Source organism: Heteronotia binoei, chromosome 2, assembly GCF_032191835.1.
Source record: "Heteronotia binoei isolate CCM8104 ecotype False Entrance Well chromosome 2, APGP_CSIRO_Hbin_v1, whole genome shotgun sequence".
Classification (NCBI taxonomy): Eukaryota; Metazoa; Chordata; class Lepidosauria; order Squamata; family Gekkonidae; genus Heteronotia; species Heteronotia binoei.
In genome coordinates, this window is record NC_083224.1 from 195,881,629 (window position 1) to 195,902,662 (window position 21,034).

Here is a 21,034-nt window from a genome sequence, read left to right on the forward strand (position 1 = left end):
AAGAGAAGGGGTGGCCAACAGTAGCTCTCCAGGTGTTTGTTGCCTACAACTCCCAACAGCCCCAGCCATCAGCTATGCTGGCTGGGGCTAATGGGAGTTGTAGGCAACAAACATCTGGAGAGCTACCGTTGGCCACCCCTGCCGTAGAATAAGCAACAGATGTTTGAGAGCTACAAGACGTGAACATCAGACGTTTGAGAGCCGAAGGAAGGAAGGAAAAGTAGATGAGGAGGAAGGGGTGGAAATAAAGCAACTTTAACATTAAATGCATTCTCCGAGCCACTGGCTGGCTTGGCAGTGATTTAAAGAAGCAGATGCCTTCTCTTAGCTGGTTGATAGAGTGGTGGGGACTTCAAGAGCCACACAATATGTGTGAAAGAGCCACATGTGGCTCCCGAGCTGCAGTTTGGCCACCCCTGGAATATACGTTGACCCTGCATATACAACGGTAGACTCATTAAACCACATTGTTGCATTTCCTAGAATAAAAAGAATCACTTCGACGCTGCTTGCAATAGGCAGTAAGATGGTGGTTTTGGTTTTGTTTGTTTTAAGGGGGGGGGAATAAAAGGTTCTCAACAGTCAACTAGATTTGAAATTTTATTGGATCATCCTGACACAAAAATTTTTGTTACAGCAGCTTCTTGGTATGTGTGTGTGTTTTATTTCCTTCTCTCTCTCTCGGGGGAATGTCAATAGCAAATAAGGAATTCTTTTCTCTTTTTTAAATATAACACTTCATACAAGTTCTCGGGGGGGGGGGGAGTTTCTAGAATCACCGCACAGGGTTCTGTAAGAGAACAGACTCGACATGCTAAAGTGACAGTTTTCATCCAGGAATATATATATAGATGTGTGTATATATATATATATATATATTTAAATCCACTAATTCCAAGGAGCATTTAAATTTTTTTGGGATGATTTCCGAATAAGCCCGAGCTGCTGCCTCCCCCGAAACGTAGCCGAATGCATCCGTTGACGCTGACCAAACACACCCAAAAGCGGCCGTGGGCTTCAGTGAGGAGAAAGAGACCCGGATTTCTTGTGAGAAATCAAGTTCCGTCACAGAGTAAAGACAGAGCTGATCTCAGCAGACACGCTACGATGAATATATTTTTGGGGGGTGGGGGATTACCCCGAGCCGCAGAAAAATGTATTGAGGCACCAGATGTCTTGAAGCAAAAGCACAAACCAAGTCGGGTGACGAAAACGACGCTTCCTTCCAAGCTTTTCCCTTTCAGCTCCCTCCTCCCATGTATCTAGGGCTCTAATCCAGGCGGGCACCCTGCTCAATACTGACTCTTACTCGGTGCATTCTTTTAACTTTAAGTGCGGATGGGTTGGGAGAGGTTTACTTCATCTAGAGTTCCTCTCTACCCAGGCTTAAGTAACCGTTAAGTCGTCCCACTCTTGGGCGACAAAAAAAAAAAGGTTTGCGGCAGAAAGGGGAGTGGAGCGAGAAGGGGAATGAAGTTTCCAGCCGAAGGTAGAATTTTCAAGTTGTCCACTTGCTTGTATCCTATACCGTTCTGTCGTTTTCAACCTCAGAACACGGCACCACCGACGCATGGGAGATGGGAGCAGCACAAATTCACCCTTCTCGAGGGCTGCCTCGGACTTTTGAAACATGGAGCCCGGAGAATGCGTCACTGAAGAAGAACACAACTCGCTGGGACAGTCTCTGCCTGGTGGTGGTCAATCTCACGCAGCAAGCCGGGGAGAGCGAAAGAAGAAAGGGGAGGGGGAAAACAGAACCCAAAAATGGAAAAACAAAAGCCTTTGGATCTCCAGTTCTCGTTTGCTACATTCTACTTTGTTTTCAGGAATGTGATTATTTCAAGTGGACATCACAGAGTGCACCAGCAGAAATCCCATGGCAGGAAGCGGGGTGGGGGTGGGGGTGGAGCAGAAGCATCTGGTCCATCCCGGGACGTGCAGTTAGAGATGCTTTCCTACAAAGGGGAAGACCCAGTTGGGTACCGTGGAAATGAACTGCGGTCAATCCCCAATTTTTTTTTTTCCTTCCCAAGGACCACAAGGGGAGATGGGGGGCGGGTTTGCATCAGATGGGCCCCCGCCACAGTAGAAGGCAACTGAGGCCGCGGGCCGGTGTTTTTCACAAGCTGCCCCTACGACGCCTTGCAGAACTGGCCCGCCCATGACAGAGAGGCATCGACGGCAGAGATCTCGCCGGTCAGCTAGAAGGGGGGGGGGGGGGGAAGCTCGTGCCACGAGCGGTCTAAGAGTCTGAAACGGAGGGGGGGGGACAGGAGGGGGTAGGAGTACAGCTGTGGGATGTGTAAACGGCAACAAAACGGATGGGGGGGGGGGAAGAACAACCCAGGGTGGAGTGAAAGTGAAACACACACACACACACACGTCCTGGGCATTGTACATGCGCACGTAAGGAGAGATGAGGAAGGAGAAACCGAATGCTCGGCAGGGGTCAGTCCATGAGCTGATCTGGGGGGGGGGGGGGAGAAGTGGGAGGCTGCACCGGTTTCCTCCAAGAGGCTTCAGCACTGTGAAAGAGTCTCCTTGAGTTCCAACAGCAGGTTGCTCAGCAGAGTAGATTCGTCACACTTCCCATCCACCGACACAGAATTCTCTCCCTTAAAGAGAACCGATCAATCAATCAGTTTATTTGGTCAATGACCAGTACGAGTCAAAAGCAAAAACTCTTCAATGAAACGTTTTAAGAATAAAACTGACCTAAACAGAACAGGAATATCTCTAAGATTTAACGTTTTAGAAGAAGAATTGCAGATTTAGACCCTGAATCAGAGACTCAGAGTGGCTTACAATCTCCTATGTCTTCTCCCCCCATAACAGACACCCTGTAAGGTGGGCGGGGCTGGAGAGGGCTCTCACAGCAGCTGCCCTTTCTAGGACAGAGTCTCAGAGCAGCCTATAATCTCCTTTACCTTCCTCCCCCACAACAGACACCCTGTGAGGTGGGTGGGGCTGGAGAGGGCTCTCACAGCAGCTGCCCTTTCAAGGACAACCTCTGCCAGAACTATGGCTAACCCAAGGCCATCCCAGCAGAGGAGGAGTGGGGAATCAAACCCAGTTCTCCCAGATAAGAGTCCGCACACTTAACCGCTACATCAAACTGGCTCTCTTATGTATGGATTTAAAAATCAAATCCATTTTAAATTGATTTAAAATCCATACATAGTAAAATCCGGACCTATTATATAGCTCTAAAATTTAGAATCTATACCTAAAATTTCACGCTGAATTCTACAAGCCGCTGAGAAACATTTAGCACAGCTAATAGCGACCTGTGGATTCGCACCCATCAAAAGCTTCCTTAAAATATCCGCACCGGAACAACCAAAGTGATTATTAAGCAGAGGGGAAATTACATTAAATCGAACTACCTGATAGAAACGACAGCAAAGCAGTACAATCAGCAAATTCAACCTGGTGTGCTTTGTGTGTGTGTGTGTGCAAAACATTCCCCAGGACTTCATTTTTTCCATGGAAAATGTTCCCATTTCTAAGATGTCTTTTTATAAGCTTCAACACAATAAATGGAGGTCATGAACCAGCACAATTCAGGGAAGCTCTGCAGTTTTTGAAGTCGTAACTGATGTTTTTCAGGTAATTCTCCCCAAGAACTGCATAAGACAGTACAAGGTTAAAGGTAGTCCCCTGTGCAAGCACCAGTCATTTCCGACTAGGGTGACGTTGCTTTCACAATGTTTTCACGGCAGACTTTTTACGGGGTGCTTTGCCATTGCCTTCCCCAGTCATCTACACTTTCCCCCCAGCAAGCTGGGTGTTCATTTTCCCGACCTCGGAAGAATGGAAGGCTGAATCAACCTCGAGCTGGCTACCTGAACCCAGCTTCCGCCGGGATCGAACTCAGGCCGTGAGCAGAAAGCTTGGACTGCAGTACTGCTGCTTTACCACTCTGCGCCATGGGGCTCTTTTAAAGACAGTACACGTGTGCTTTATTGATTTTTAAACTGAGGAGAGGAGGCAGTGAGGTCAAGCCACAAATACACATAATCCCATTTTTTTTTCCTTTGAAAAATTATGAACTCGCAAACTAAAATTATTTATATTTTCTGTCACAAAGTGCAAGCGCTACTGTAATCACCCGTCTGATATGAAACTAACGACACAAGCAATGAGGTGTCCCCTGTCTCCAACCTCTGTGGATGAGAGTTAAAAACGGTGGAAACAGATGAGAAGACAACCAGATGAGATAAAAATAATTCTACGATCATTAGGGCTGCTGAAGAGGGTCATTTTTTAGCGTCTAGTTTGCTTTCCTTAAATCTAAGCCACACACAGGAAGCCTAACGCTTTGTTGTCTTTACATTTTTTCCCAAGTGTTCTCTCAAGACAAATTATTTCCAAAAGGAGGTTCAAATCTATCTGTTTAAATTTAGACTGAACTTAACTTTCTCCCTCCTTCTTCTTATCAAATATTTCAGTCTGTGTGTCTGCTGCTTTTGGGGAAACCAACATTAACAGAGGGGGTACGTTTAAAAAATCATTTACTAAGTTCAAGTCAAAATAAATTTATTTATTTTATTTTATTTTTTTTATTCGATTTATATCCCGCCCTACTCCACACTCTAGAAAGCGGAGGGGTGCCATCAGGCAAGTCACATATGCCCCCCCCTCCAGCTCCTCTCAGAAATGAGAAGAAACCTTGGAAACCCACCCCGCCCCCCCCGCAAACTGGAAGCAGCCTCCCTAATGCCTTGAGTCCAAGTGCAATTTCCAGGGGTGTCAAACATGCAGCTTAGGGGCCGAATCAGGCCCCCGGAGGGCTCCTATCAGGTCCCCGAGCAACTGGCTGTCATCTGCTTCCTTCTCTCTCTCTCTTGCTTCCTTCTGCATAACAGCTTGCTTTGCAAGGATTGCTCAATCGCACAGCAGAGCTACAGGGCAAGACCTCTGTTTTCTCCATTGGAGAAACCCAATTGTGTTTGTGTCCTTTATAAAGTTTATATCTCTGCTAAAAAAGGGGGGGGCTAAAGGTAGTCCCCTGCGCAAACACCAGTCATTTCCAACTCTGGGGTGATATTGCTCTCGCAACGTTTTCACAGCAGACTTTTTTTTTGAGTGGTTTGCCATTGCCTTCCCCAGTCCTCTACGCTTTTCCCCCAGCAAGCTGGGTACTCATTTGACCGACCTCGGAAGCATGGAAGGCTGAGTCGACCTTGAGCCGGCTACCTGAACCAGCTTCCACTTGGATCGAAGTCAGGTCATGAGCAGAGGGCTCTGACTGCAGTACTGCAGCTTTACCACTCCGCGCCACGGGGCTCTTATTTAAGATTAGGTAGCAGAGATACAAACATTATAAAGGACACAGACAAACACAAACATTTGTTTTAAAAAAACTAAGCTTAAAACATTACCATTTGTTGGTCTTAAAGGTGCTTTTTTTTTTATTTCTCCCATGGAATCCAGAGAACTGGGCAAAGGAAACTCTGGCTCTTTCCTTCCTTCCTCAGGGGACCAGGAAGGGAAGAGTCTCAACCAATAGAAGGAAGAGAGGCTTGGTTCAGTAGCTCTGCTGTGCGATTGAGAGAGCCTGGGAAAAAACCCTATCTGTCCCCAAGGGAAGAGCCTCAGCCAAAGGAGAAAATAGTGGCTTTGCTCTGTAGTTCCTGTGCGATTGAGCAAGCCTGGCAAAGCAAGCAGTGATGCAGAAGGAAGCGAGAGTGAGAAGGAAGCAGATGACAGCCAGGTGCTCAGGGGCCTGATAGGAGCCCTCTGAGGGCCAGATTTGGCCCTCGGGCCGCATGTTTGACACCCTTGCCATAAACCCTGACTAAGGGCTCCCTGGAGCCAGCAGCTCCCCACCCTGCTCTCACCTTTTTCACTAGCAGGCAGACATGATGGCCCTGGATGGAACGGCTGTACATGGACGCACAGGCTTCGACTCGCTCCACGACTGAAAGAAGAACACAGGCATGTGGGAGGGAACATTGTAGTAGTCCTCCCTCCCTCACTTAAGCTTTCGATCAGTTCAGTTCAGTAAAATTTATTGCGTAAAGCCACTGGCCATTACAATTACAGCAACTAGGGGAGGAATGGTGGCTCAGTGGTAGAGCATCTGCTTGGGAAGCAGAAGGTCTCAGGTTCAGTCCCCGGCATCTCCAATTAAAAAGGGTCCAGGAAGTAGGTGATGGAGATGGAGGGACGGTGGCTCAGTGGTAGAGCATCTGCTTGGGAAGCAGAAGGTCCCAGGTTCAATCCCCGGCATCTCCAATTAAAAAGGGTCCAGGAAGTAGGTGATGGAGATGGAGGGACGGTGGCTCAGTGGTAGAGCATCTGCTTGGGAAGCAGAAGGTCCCAGGTTCAATCCCCGGCATCTCCAATTAAAAAGGGTCTAGGAAGCAGGTGATGGAGATGGAGGGACGGTGGCTCAGTGGTAGAGCATCTGCTTGGGAAGCAGAAGGTCCCAGGTTCAATCCCCGGCATCTCCAACTAAAAAGGGTTCAGGCAGTAGGTGATGGAGATGGAGGGACGGTGGCTCAGTGGTTGAGCATCTGCTTGGGAAGCAGAAGGAACCAGGTTCAATCCCTGGCATCTGCAACTAAAAAGGGTCCAGGCAAGTAGTCATGAAACACCTCAGCTTGGGTCCCCGGAAAGCCACTGCCAGTCTGAGTAGACAAGACTGACTTTAGAGAGGGACGGTGGCTCAGTGGTAGAGCATCTGCTTGGGAAGTAGGAGGTCCCAGGTTCAATCCCCGGCATCTCCCACTAAAAAGGGCCCAGGCAGTAGGTGATGGAGATGGAGGGACAGTGGCTCAGTGGTAGAGCATCTGCTTGGGAAGCAGAAGGTCCCAGGTTCAATCCCCGGCATCTCCAACTAAAAAGGGCCCAGGCAGTAGGTGATGGAGATGGAGGGACGGTGGCTCAGTGGTAGAGCATCTGCTTGGTAAGCAGAAGGTCCCAGATTCAATCCCCGGCATCTCCAACTAAAAAAGGTCCAGGCAAGTAGGCGTGAAAAACCTCAGCTTGAGACCCTTGAGATCCACTGCCAGTCTGAGTAGACAAGACTGAGTTTTATGGACCGAGGGTCTGATTCAGTAAAAGGCAGCTTCTTAGGTTCATATATGTTCGTATAACTTACAAGCTAAAAGCAGTCAAGGACTCTAAAATTAACACATTCAAATTTAGATTATTCACAATCTTAGTTACATACAGCATCCCCGTGATTCCGTAATCAGGCTCTAATTGTCCAGTTAACAACATCATTTTACTGTCTACCGGATACTGCCTTTGCCCTGGTTTTGCTAGCGGCCAAAGCAAAAAGTGCCACCTTATAAGAAACCGTAAGAGTCAGTTAAGCTTTAGATAGAATCTTGACAGAATTTTTCTGAGGTCTGTTAAGAGAGACTGCCCTCACCACAAAAAAATAAATGAACAGGGCTTTTTTTGTAGCAGGACCTCCTTTGCCTATTAGGCCACACGTCCCTGATGTAGCCAATCCTCCTGGAGCTTACAGTAGGCCCTCTATGAAGAGCCCTGTAAGCTCTTTCAGGACTGGCTACGTAACAGGGGTGTGGCCTAATATGCAAAGGAGTTCCTGCTACATAAAAAGCCCTGTTGGTTACACAGTTATACACCTTCCAAAGCACTATTCCTAACAGCCTCCCTTCCATGGAGCCTGAGTCCCACTCTGGCTGAGAACTGCCCTCCTACTACTAAAAACCACTGCCGAGGACCTCAGAGGGAAAGCAGGAAACTTCCAGGACAACCTCCTGCGTCGCACCTGGGTCCAGCTGAAAAAGACGCAGAGCGGCCTACAATCTCCTTTCCCTTCCTCCCCCACAACAGACACCCTGAGAGGTGGGTGGAGCTGAGAGAGCTCTCACAACAGCTGCCCTTTCAAGGACAGCTCTGTGAGAGCTATGGCCAACACAAGGACATTCCAGGAGGTGCAAGTAGAGAAGTGGGGAATCCAACCCGGTTCTCCCAGATAAGAGAGCTCTGGCTGACCCGAGGCCATTCCAGCAGCTGCAAGTGGAGGAGTGGGGAATCAAACCTGATTCTCCCAGATAAGAGAGCTCTGGCTGACCCAAGGCCATTCCAGCAGGTGCAAGTGGAGGAATGGGGAATCAAACCTGATTCTCCCAGATAAGAGAGCTCTGGCTGACCCAAGGCCATTCCAGCAGGTGCAAGTGGAGGAGTGGGGAATCCAACCTGGTTCTTCCAGGTAAGAGAGCTCTGGCTGACCCAAGGCCATTCCAGCAGGTGCAAGTGGAGGAATGGGGAATCAAACCTGATTCTCCCAGATAAGAGAGCTCTGGCTGACCCAAGGCCATTCCAGCAGGTGCAAGTGGAGGAATGGGGAATCAAACCTGATTTTCCCAGATAAGAGAGCTCTGGCTGACCCAAGGCCATTCCAGCAGCTGCAAGTGGAGGAGTGGGGAATCCAACCCGGTTCTCCCAGATAAGAGAGCTCTGGCTGACCCAAGACCATTCCAGCAGCTGCAAGTGGAGGAGTGGGGAATCCAACCCGGTTCTCCCAGATAAGAGAGCTCTGGCTGACCCAAGGCCATTCCAGCAGCTGCAAGAGGAGGAGTGGGGAATCCAACCTGGTTCTCCCAGATAAGAGAGCTCTGGCTGACCCAAGGCCATTCCAGCAGCTGCAAGGGGAGGAGTGGGGAATCAAACCTGGTTCTCCCAGATAAGAGAGCTCTGGCTGACCCAAGGCCATTCCAGCAGCTGCAAGTGGAGGAGTGGGGAATCAAACCTGGTTCTCCCAGATAAGAGAGCTCTGGCTGACCCAAGGCCATTCCAGCAGCTGCAAGTGGAGGAGTGGGGAATCCAACCTGGTTCTCCCAGATAAGAAAGCTCTGGCTGACCCAAGGCCATTCCAGTAGCTGCAAGTGGAGGAGTGGGAAATCAAACCCGGTTCTCCCAGATAAGAGAGCTCTGGCTGACCCAAGACCATTCCAGCAGGTGCAAGTGGAGGAGTGGGGAATCCAACCTGGTTCTCCCATATAAGAGAGCTCTGGCTGACCCAAGGCCATTCCAGCAGCTGCAAGTGGAGGAATGGGGAATCAAACCTGATTTTCCCAGATAAGAGAGCTCTGGCTGACCCAAGGCCATTCCAGCAGCTGCAAGTGGAGGAGTGGGGAATCCAACCTGATTTTCCCAGATAAGAGAGCTCTGGCTGACCCAAGGCCATTCCAGCAGGTGCAAATGGAGGAGTGGGGAATCCAACCCGGTTCTCCCAGATAAGAGAGCTCTGGCTGACCCAAGGCCATTCCTGCAGGTGCAAATGGAGGAGTGGGGAATCCAACCCGGTTCTCCCAGATAAGAGAGCTCTGGCTGACCCAAGGCCATTCCAGTAGCTGCAAGTGGAGGAGTGGGGAATCCAACCCGGTTCACTCAGATTAGAAAGCTCTGGCTGACCCAAGGCCATTCCAGCAGGTGCAAGTGGAGGAGTGGGGAATCAAACCTGGTTCTCCCAGATAAGAGAGCTCTGGCTGACCCAAGCCCATTCCAGCAGCTGCAAGGGGAGGAGTGGGGAATCGAACCTGGTTCTCCCAGATAAGGGAGCTATGGTTGACCCAAGGCCATTCCTGCAGGTGCAAATGGAGGAGTGGGGAATCCAACCCGGTTCTCCCAGATAAGAGAGCTCTGGCTGACCCAAGGCCATTCCAGCAGCTGCAAGGGGAGGAGTGGGGAATCAAACCCCGTTCTTCCAGGTAAGAGAGCTCTGGCTGACCCAAGGCCATTCCAGCAGCTGCAAGTGGAGGAGTGGGGAATCAAACCCTGTCCTCCCAGATAAGAGCCCACGCACTGAATCACGACACCAAAATGGGAGCTATGTGAGCCCACTGAAGTCCCAAGGCTGAATAAACGGGAACCTGCTCATCGCTGGGTGTGTGTGGGGGAGGGAACTCACCTGAGAAGTGATGGTAGAAGCATATTTTTGCCAAGACGTGATGGAAGGGGGAGGTGATGCCGTCCACTTTAATAGAGCTGCCGTGCAAATCCCCGGACTCCAGCAACTTGGCAAAAGCGTCGCTGCACACACAGGAAAGGGGATGGATGAGAAGGGGCCAGGGGGGCAGCCTGGCTCCTGCCTTGCAACCAGCATGCAACGGCCCCCGACGCGGAAAAGACCCCTGACAGCCGAAGATGAGAAAGGCCTCTCTCTGCTTGGGGAACCCCTTCCAGTCCCAGCTGGTTCCCTGTGTCATTAATATGCCCTTCTCAACTCTTCCAAGGTTGGTAAGAAAGGAGATGATGATGATATTGTATTTATACCCCGTCCTTCACTCTGAATCTCAGAATCACCATCTCCTTCACCTTCTTCCCTCAAAACAGGTACCCTGTGAGGCAGGTGGGGCTGAGAGAGCTCTCCCAGAAGCTGCCCTTTCAAGGACAGAGTCTCAGAGCGGCCTACAATCTCCTTTACCTTCCTCCCCCACAACAGACACCCTGTGAGGTGGGTGGAGCTGAGAGGGCTCTCACAGCAGCTGCCCTTTCAAGGACAGAGTCTCAGAGTGGCCTACAATCTCCTTTCCCTTCCTCCCCCACAACAGACACCCTGTGAGGCAGGTGCGGCTGAGAGAGCTCTCCCAGAAGCTGTCCTTTCAAGGACAGAGTCTCAGAGCAGCCTACAATCTCCTTTCCCTTTTTCCCCCACAACAGACACCCTGTGAGGAGGGTGGGGCTGAGAGAGCTCTCCCAGAAGCTGCCAGTTCAAGGACAGAGTCTCAGAGCAGCTTACAATCTCCTTTCCCTTCCTCCCTCGCAACAGACACGTTGTGAGGTGCGTGGGGCTGAGAGAGCACTCCCAGAAGCTGCCCTTTCAAGGACAAAGTCTCAGAGCAGCTACAATCTCCTTTATCTTCTTCCCCCACAACAGACCCCCCTGTGAGGTGGATAGGACTGAGGGCTCTCACAGCAGCTGCGCTTTGAAGGACAACTCTTACGAGCGCTACGGCTGACCCAAGGCCATGCCAGCAGGTGCAAGTGGAGGAGTGGGGGGAATCAAACCCGGTTCTCCCAGATAAGAGTCCGCACATTTAACCACTGCCCCAAACTGGCAGACCTAACCAAATCAAGGATTGCAACCGGGTATCAAAGGAGAAGCCCTGCTGCTTCCAGGAACACGGCGTTGTCAGCCCACCCTACCCAGCAGCCCAGAAACAGGCCCACGTTCCCGAGCTACGAAGGGGGACCAAGACCCATTCTCCAGACTCCCAGCAGCTGCTCACATCTCGTCTCTGGAGTGAGGGGGGGGGGGCACCCAAGGCAGCTTACCTGTAACAAGGCGTCGTGATCAGGTAAGAGGCGCAACTGAAGTGCAACTTGAAATCTAGTTTTTCGTGGGTTGAACCTTCGTCGTCCTGCAACGGGCAGAGAAAGGGGAGGCCGACAGTGTCACCGAGTGCCCTGTTCCAGTTCTCTTAGTGCCTTTGAAGTAACCTCTTTTTGCAGGTCGGCGTGGGGAACGGGGGGAGGGGCAGGGGAGACACAGGAACGCTCCAAACCAGGGGGGGGGGGCGCAAACTTGCATCCCGCAAGAGCCACATAGAATAAAATGTCAGATATTTGGGAGCCAGAAGGCATCAACAGCAGATGTTTGAGAACCATATGGATGGATGGAAAGGAGGAAGGAAGGCAAATGGATGGGGGGAGGGAGAAGAAGATGAAGATATTGGATTTATACCCCACCTTACACTGAATCTCAAGAGTCTCAGAGCAGCTTACAATCTCCTGTATCTTCTCCCCCCACAACAAACACCCTGTGAGGTGGGTGGGGCTGACAGAGCTCTCCCAGAAACCGCCCTTTCAAGGACAGAGTCTCAGAGCAGCTCACAGTCTCCTTTACCTCCCCCACTACCACTACAGACACCCTGTGAGGTGGGTGGGGCTGAGAGAGCTCTCCCAGAAGCTGCCCTTTCAAGGACAGAGTCTCAGAGGGACCTACAGTCTCCTTTCTCTTCCTCCCCCACAACAGACACCCTGTGAGGTGGGTGGGGCGGAGAGGGCTCTCACAGCAGCTGCCCTGTCAAGGACAACTCCTGCGATAGCTATGGCTGCCCCAAGGTCATTCCAGCAGGTGCAAGTGGAGGAGTGGGGAATCAAACCCGGTTCTCCCAGATAAGACTCCACACACTTAACCTCTACACCAAACTGGCTCTTTACACCAAGCTGGGAGAGGTGGAAAAGCAACTAACTTTAAATGCATTCTTCAAGCCATCGGCTGTCTTGGCTTGGAGAAGTGATTTAAATAGATGAATGCTTCTCCAAGCCAGTCAATGAGGCTTCAGGAGTCACACAATGTGTGTGAAAAAGTTACATGTGGCTCCTGAGCCACAGTTTGGCCACCCCTGATGTGGAAGAAAGGAAGGCAAATAGATGGGGAGGGAGGGAGAGATGGAAAGAAAGCAACTTTAACTTTAAATACATTCTCCAAGCCGCTGGCTGGCTCGACTTGGAGAAGCGATTTAAAGAGACAAATGCCTTCTCCATCCCAGCCAGTGGAGTGGTGGGGTTTTCGAGAGCCATGCAATATGTATGAAAGAGCCACAGCCACAGTTTGGCCACCCCCGCTCTGGACTCTTGCAAATGCTACAAGGGAACTTTACCATAAAGCCAAGAGGGAAAGACACTGATTTGCTTAAGACGTTAGAAGCTTCCATTTATCCTTGTGGCATTTCCGGAAGAGTCTGTGGGGGTTTCCCTAAGGCTTTTTTTTAATAGCAGGAACACTTTTGCATATTAAGCCATGCCCCCCATGGAGCCGCTCCTCCTAGAGCTTACAGGGCTCTTAGCACAGAGCCCTGTAAACTCCAGGAGGATTGGCTACATCAGGGGTGCGTGGCCTAATATGCAAAGGAGGTCCTGCTAGAATTCCACCCCTGTAGCCAATCCTCCTGGAGCTTACAGTAGGCCCTGTACGAAGAGCCCTGGAAGCTCTCAGAGGATTGGCTACAACAGGGGGTGTGGCCTAATATGCAAAGGAGCTCCTGCTAGAATTCCACCCCTGTAGCCAATCCTCCTGGAGCTTACAGTAGGCTCTGTACTAAGAGCCCTGGAAGCTCTCAGAGGATTGGGTACATCAGGGGTGTGTGGCCTAATACGTAAAGGAGTCCCTGCTAAAAAAAAAGCCTTGCTCTCAACTATCCACGGAGGGAGGGTGTCTCAAAAGAAGAGTTGACCTTACTTTTGCTATGAAAGACAGGGTTCCTTTTAGCTTCTGGGCCATGATGATACTCTGAAGAGTGAAGACAAACTGAGCTTCATTCGAGACCCCTAAATTAAAAATCAAGGAGGAAACGTTAGCTGGTGGTGCTCGGATGTTGGTGCTTTCGTCGCCAAGCCCGGGCTGTTGCCTGTTCAACACCAGGCCCACTGCAAGAAACGCAAAACAGAACTGTGACAGAAGGGCTACCGTACTTCTACCTATGAATTACACAAAAACAAGACCATAAAAAAACAATTTTCAACAGAGCTCATTGTTGATCAGTCGTACAGCATGCAATTAATGAATAATAATAACAGATGTGTTTCACGTTGCCACTTCTTTGATATTATCATCTTCTTGTTGTGCTGTATGTTGAGTGACGAAATGGAAGGCTTTGCGCAAGTTTTCTTAAAAAAAGATCCTGGCTTAATCCTTCACTACACTACGTACAACTTAACAAGAAGACATTAATAATACTGAAGAAGTGGCAACACGGAATGCGTCTATGATTAAGAACATAAGAGAAGCCATGTTGGAGCAGGCCAATGGCCCATCCAGTCCAACACTCTGTGTCAAACAAGAACATAAGAGAAGCCATGTTGGATCAGGCCAATGGCCCATCCAGTCCAACACTCTGTGTCAAACAAGAACATAAGAGAAGCCATGTTGGATCAGGCCAATGGCCCATCCACTCCAATACTCTGTCACATAAGAACCTAAGAGAAGCTGTTGGATCAGGCCAATGGCCCATCCAGTCCAACACTCTGTGTCAAACAAGAACATAAGAGAAGCCATGTTGGATCAGGCCAATGGCCCATCCAGTCCAACACTCTGTGTCAAACAAGAACATAAGAGAAGCCATGTTGGATCAGGCCAATGGCCCATCCACTCCAATACTCTGTCACATAAGAACCTAAGAGAAGCTGTTGGATCAGGCCAATGGCCCATCCAGTCCAACACTCTGTGTCAAACAAGAACATAAGAGAAGCCATGTTGGATCAGGCCAATGGCCCATCCACTCCAATACTCTGTCACATAAGAACCTAAGAGAAGCTGTTGGATCAGGCCAATGGCCCATCCAGTCCAACACTGTGTGTCACATAAGAACATAAGAGAAGCCATGTTGGATCAGGCCAATGGCCCATCCACTCCAATACTCTGTGTCAAACAAGAACATAAGAGAAGCCATGTTGGATCAGGCCAATGGCCCATCCACTCCAATACTCTGTCACATAAGAACCTAAGAGAAGCTGTTGGATCAGGCCAATGGCCCATCCAGTCCAACACTGTGTGTCACATAAGAACATAAGAGAAGCCATGTTGGATCAGGCCAATGGCCCATCCACTCCAATACTCTGTCACTTAAGAACATAAGAGAAGCCATGTTGGATCAGGCCAATGGCCCATCCACTCCAATACTCTGTCACTTAAGAACATAAGAGAAGCCATGTTGGATCAGGCCAATAGCCCATCCAGTCCAACACTCTGTGTCACACAGTGGCCAATATATGTGTTCGTGTGTGTGTATATATGTATAAGCGTGTGTGTGTATATATATATATATATATACACACACACACACATATATATATGCATATGTGTGTGTATATATATACACACACATATACATACACTCACACACACACATATATATATTGTGGCTAATAGCCACTGATGGACCTCAGCTCCATATTTTTATCCAATCCCCTCTTGAAGCTGGCTATGCTTGTAGCTGCCACCATCTCCTGGAGCAGTGAATTCCACATGTTAATCACCCTTTGGGTGAAGAAGGACTTCCTTTTATCCATTTTAACCTGACTGCTCAACAATTTCATTGAATGCCCACGAGTTCTTGTATTGTGAGAAAGAGCGAGAAGTACTTCTTTCTCTACTTTCTCCATCCCATGCATAATCTTGTAAACCTCTCTCATGTCACCCCACAGTCGACGTTTCTCCACGCTAAAGAGCCCCAAGCGTTTTAACCTTTCTTCATAGGGAAAGCGTTCCAAACCCTTTCATCATTCTAGTTGCCGCCCTTTTCTGCACTTTTCCCAATGCTATAATATCCTTTTTGAGGTGCGGTGACCAGAATTGCACACAGTATTCCAAATGAGACCGCACCATCGATTTATACAGGGGCATGATGATACTGGCTGATTTGTTTTATTAGTATTATTTAATTATTATTAGTTAATTACATGCTGTATAACTAATCAACAATGAACATTGTTTTTTATTGTCTATTGTTTTGCAATTCATAAGTAAAAGTACGGTAGTCCTCATATCACGGTCGTTTTGCATTTCTTGCAGTGTATCTTAACCGTGATCCCATAATTGTCTTTTTTTTCCAACACCAGGCCCAACTGAGATCCTGCTGATGTTCTCTTTAAAAACCCAGAGGTTTCTAAAAGCCCTGCAAATCCACCCAAACCATTGTTGCTGCTTCCTTCTGACTGCCCCCCCTCCCCGCCCCGGCACCAGCTGATTGTTACCAGGAGGCAACTGGAAAGGAACGGGGATGCCGTCGTGTATCGAAGAGCCTTCTGGTCGGAGCATCTTTGTGTTCAGGGAGTCCAACACGTTGAGCTCCATGCTCTTGAGGAAGCTGCTGCTCTTGTTCTCGAAGATCACGGAGACGGTGACCTGGCTGTCGTGCTGGAGGTTCCCTTGGATGTCATAGGTCTACAGAGGGAAATTTGCAAGGGCGGGAACATCATAAAAGGTAAAAAGGTAAAGGCAGTCCCCTGTGCAAGCACCGGTCGTTTCCGACTCTGGGGTGACATCACATCACGATGTTTTCACGGCAGACTTTTTACGGGGTGGTTTGCCATTGCCTTCCTCAGTCATCTACGCTTTCCCCCCAAGGAAGCTGGGGACTCCTTTGACCAACCTCGGAAGGATGAAAGGCTGAGTCGACCTCAGGCCGGCTACCTGAAAACCCAGCTTCCGCCGGGGACTGAACTCAGGTCGTGAGCAGAGGGCTCCGATTGCAGTACTGCAGCCTCACCACTCTGCGCCACAGGGCTCTTGCAAAGAGTCAAGGTAGTCCCCTGTGCAAGCGCCAGTCGTTTCCGACTCTGGGATGACGTTGGTTTCACAACGTTATCACAGCAGACTTTTTACAGGGTGGTTTCCCATTGCCCTCCCCAGTCCTCTACGCTTTCCCCCCAGCAAGCTGGGTCCTCATTTGACCGACCTCGGAGGGATGGAAGGCTGAGTCAACCTCGAGCCAGCTACCTGAACCAGCTTTCACTGGGATCGAACTCAGGTCATGAGCAGAGCTTAGGACGGCAGTACTGCAGCTTTACCACTCTGCACCACGGGGCTCTTATAATTTAGCAATTTAAAAGGTAAAGGTAGTCCCCTGTGCAAGCACCAGTCGCTTCCGACTCTGGGGTGACGTTGCTTTCACAACGTTTTCACGGCAGACTTTTACAGGGTGGTTTGCCCTGGCCTTCCCCAGTCATCTACACTTTCCCCCCAGCAAGCTCATTTGACCAACCTCGGAAGGATGGAAGGCTGAGTCAACCTGGAGACGGCTACCTGAACCCAGGCAATGAAAGAAACAAATACTGTGATGTACTGGCTAACAATGTTTAATAAAACCATTTAGAAATCTTTATAAATATCTTTTTGCACTTCACTAGAAATGTCCATTCACATAGCACTATTATCACAGAGGTCCTATGAGCACCCGGATAGAGGCTCATTTCGTCAATAGACTTCCTCAGGAGTAATCCTGCCTATATTTCTTCCAGGCTTACCAGCCTCTTGTAACAACCCAATGTTAATATTCCTCTGCAACATATTCTCTCTCAAGTTATCTCATCCACTCAACGACACTTAAGTGCATATATATATATTAGGAGCTTAAGCCAGCCCAAATGTATTCTTTTAACCAGATGCACAAGCCTTCTGGAGTTTGCTAGCCAATAGCTCCCTGCAATATTTTTATTCGAAGCAAGCTGTTCTTTTAGATGGCTTCCGCCGGGATCAAACTCATTTATTTATTTATTCTATGACTTATATCCCGCCCTTCCCATAAAATGGCTCAGGGCGGCTCACAGCAAACAATAAAACAGAGTTTAAAATATTATTACATATATAAACATTTAAAAAATCAGAGCATTTAAAAACCTAAGCCTTAAAATCTTAACATCACAGTATGATTCACAGAAGCCTAATAAGCTACATTTATTTCTCAGTCAGGCGTAGGCTAGCCGGAAGAGGGTTGTCTTACAGGCCCTGCGGGACTGAGCAAGGTCCCGCAGGGCCCTCACCTCTTCCGGCAGCTGGTTCCACCATGTAGGGGCCATTGTGGAAAAGGCCCTGTCTCTAGTTGTCTTAAGACGGACTTCCTTAGGAGGTTCCTTAGGGATGGTGAGGAGGTTTTGAGTCCCAGACCTCAGTACTCTCTGGGGAACATGTGGGGAGAGACGGTCCTTCAGGTAGGCAGGTCCCAGGCCATATAGGGCTTTAAAGGTAATGACCAGCACCTTCTACCGGACTCGGTATGTTATTGGGAGCAGAGCTGAAGACCGCAGTACTGCAGTTTTACCACTCTGCGCCACGGGGCTCTCGGGAACGTCATACGCAGGAGCGATGCTGGGCTCAGTACCAGAACTTTGCACGCGGAACATCCCAGTTTCAAGCCCTGCTCATCTCCCACTAAAATTATCTCAGACAGGAAGTGCTGGGGAAGACCAGAGACCCTGGGAGAAGCGCTGTCGGTAACAGGAGACAAAGACTGAGCTGGAGGGACACAGCTGGCCTAAGATTGGATGGCTACAGAAGCAAAAAAGGCAGCTAAGCAGTAATTACCTGAACAAAATCCAGGTGGGTAGCAGCGTTCCCTCTAAGCTGAGCGAGCGTGAGCCAGCTCACAGGTTTTTAGCTTCCAGCTCAACACATTTTTGTCTTAGCTCAGGAAGGATGACCCCCCCCCCCCCACACAAACACACAGAGCACGCTCACTGATGCAGTCGCTCACCTCTTTTAATGCCAGTAGCTAACAAAGTAGGATTTTTGCTCACAGGACTCTGCAGCTTAAGAGGGAACGTTGGTGGGTAGCTGTGTTGGTCTGAAGCAGGGGTGGGGAACAGTGGCTCTCCAGACGTTTTTTTTTGCCTACAACTCCCATCAGCCCCAGCCAGCATAGCCAATGGCTGGGGCTGATGGGAGTTGTAGGCAAAAAAAAAACATCTATAGAGCTACTGTTGGCCACCCCTGGTCTACAGCAATAGATTAAAAGGACCTAAAATGGGGAACTTCTGGGGGGCGGCTGTTTCCAGACGCTGTTTTGGAACTCTGTGGTTTTAAGGGTTTTTAAAAATCATATCAATGACTCTTTTAGCTTTTAGAAAGTAGTCTCATTTGAAACTGGGTTTTTTTTTGTTTTTGTAGACCTTTTCTGTTGGATTTTAAGACCAACCCGTTGCGTTTTCCTTCAGGAGGGTTTATTTTATTCGCACTTTATCTATCCCGGCACCTCCCACCCTCTCCTGTGTTGTCTTCAATAGCTAGCGAATTAAGACGGCAACTCTTTCTTGGAGCAAAAGATTCTTTTTTTAATCTCTACCTCTCCCGAGAACTGTACCTGTGAACCACTGGTTCAAAGAATTAAGTACATTCCTAAGGGAACAAAGCTAGGAAAACAGGAGAAAGATTTACTCTGAACCTCTTATGGGCAGCCTTAAAAGGCTAGGGGGCAAGAGGACTCTTCATCTTTACCATCACTTCTAATCTTTATGCTCCTCTGGCTAACCATTTCCCAGAGGCTGATGGAGCAAACAACCACTCTGCTCCAAGATGTTAAAAGGTAAAGATAGTCCCCTGTGCAAGCACCAGTCGTTTCAGACTCTGGGGTGACGTCGCATCACGACGTTTTCACGGCACACTTTTTACGGGCACAGGGGACTACCTTTATTAGAGCCCCGTGGCGCAGAGTGTTAAAGCTGCAGTACTGCAGGCCTAAGCTCTGCTCACGACCTGAGTTCGATCCCCGGTGGAAGCCGGCTTTTCAGGTCGCCGGCTTGAGGTTGACTCAGCCTTCCATCCTTCCGAGGTCGGTCAAAGGGATGGTGACTCAGTGGTAGAGCATCTGCTTGGGAAGCAGAAGGTCCCAGGTTCAATCCCTGGCATCTCCAAAAAGGGGTCCAGGCAAATAGGTGTGAAAAACCTCAGCTTGAGACCCTGGAGAGCCGCTGCCAGTCTGAGAAGTCTGATTCAGTGTAAGGCAGCTTCATATGTTCATAAAGGAGTCCCCAGCTTGCTGGGGGGAAAGCGCAGATGACTGGGGAAGGCAATGGCAAACCACCCTGTAAGAAGAAGAAGAAGAAGAAGATATTGGATTTATATCCCGCCCTCCACTGCGAAGAGTCTCAGAGCGGCTCACAATCTCCTTTCCCTTCCTCCCCCACAACAGACACCCTGTGAGGTAGATGAAGATATTGGATTTATATCCCGCCCTCCACTCCGAAGAGTCTCAGAGCGGCTCACAATCTCCTTTCCCTTCCTCCCCCACAACAGACACCCTGTGAGGTAGGTGGGGCTGGAGAGGGCTCTCACAGCAGCTGCCCTTTCAAGGACAACCTCTGCCAGAGCTATGGCTGACCCAAGGCCATGCTAGCAGGTGCAAGTGGAGGAGTGGGGAATCAAACCCGGTTCTCCCAGATAAGAGTCCGCACACTTAACCACTACACCAAACCGGCTCTGCCGTGAAAAAGTTGTGAAAGCAACGTTACCCCAGAGTCAGAAACGACTGGTGCTTGCAGAGGGGACCTTTCCTTTCCTATATTCATACATATGCATGACATGTGAGCCGTCCTGAGTCTGCCTCGGCAGGGAGGGCAGGATACAAATTGAATTAAATAAACTGGACTTGGGACTCCCCCAAGACTGATAAGCAGATGCAGAACCACGCTGTTTCCTCCTGAGGCAACTAGAGTGGGGGGGGGAGGGGAGAAAGGAAGACACAAAATTCAACACCTACCATGGTGATGTATGTATTTTCAGCGAGAAGACGGTAACTCGACATAGGCTGAAAAGGAGAAAAGCGCCGGTTTGTAAGCACGGTGGGAAGCGAAAGCTCCTAACCTCAGAGATAAAACGGTCTGTTGACAGACAACATTGGTAAAACAACAGAGCTGCGCCCGTGAAGAGAACTGGCTCCCTCTTTGTATAAAACTAATGATCCGATCGAAAAGGAACACTTCCGTTTTCGACAAAGCCAAATGCCCGCTCGACCGAACGCGGCTTCTCAGACCCCACGGCCGCGGCAACCTTTCCCTCTCTCCATAGCAACGCTCTGCTAGGTACAGAAAGACAACGGTGGCGGCACAGTGGAGAACAATAAGCCAAGCAACTGTGCCAAAATGTACTGAACAATTAAAGTAGAAAAGTATCAAAATGTTTAGAAGTACATAAGCATCCAAACATTTCTGTAACGTTTCCAAGATTAATTAAAAATAGAAACTCCCATAAAAAGTATGCCGATTTCACTGGGTGACTCCAAAGAAATTCTCAGTCTTGTCATTTGAGAATTCATATGAAGCCGTCATTTCAGAATTCAGAAAAGGGCAAGTACAAGAGTTAGTCAGGATGACACTGCAAGTATATTTGTTCGGCTTATGAGAAAAGCTGTATGCGGTGAAACGTGGTATCAAGCTGCAAATGATTTGGGAGTGACTATAGCCTGGGCAGTATAATAAAAAGTAGAGACCTCACCCTGCCAACAAAAGTCCGTATAGTCAAAGTGATGGTATTCCCAGTAGTAATGTATGGCTGTGAGAGCTGGACCATAAGGAAGGCCGAGCGCAGAAGAATAGATGCTTTTGAGCTGTG

General features: G+C 49.2%; 1 protein-coding gene across 1 annotated transcript in view; it reads right to left on the reverse strand.

Moving 5' to 3' along the window:
- Positions 1 to 587: 587 nt before the first annotated feature.
- AP3D1 (adaptor related protein complex 3 subunit delta 1) overlaps positions 588 to 21,034 on the reverse strand; it is a 95,627-nt gene continuing 75,180 nt past the window's right edge. The window contains 7 exon segments of the mRNA XM_060233131.1: positions 588 to 2,615; positions 5,844 to 5,923; positions 9,896 to 10,017; positions 11,263 to 11,348; positions 13,172 to 13,260; positions 15,685 to 15,874; positions 20,184 to 20,231. Of these exon segments, the coding sequence (XP_060089114.1) occupies positions 2,520 to 2,615; positions 5,844 to 5,923; positions 9,896 to 10,017; positions 11,263 to 11,348; positions 13,172 to 13,260; positions 15,685 to 15,874; positions 20,184 to 20,231 (711 nt within the window). The 3' untranslated portion in view covers positions 588 to 2,519.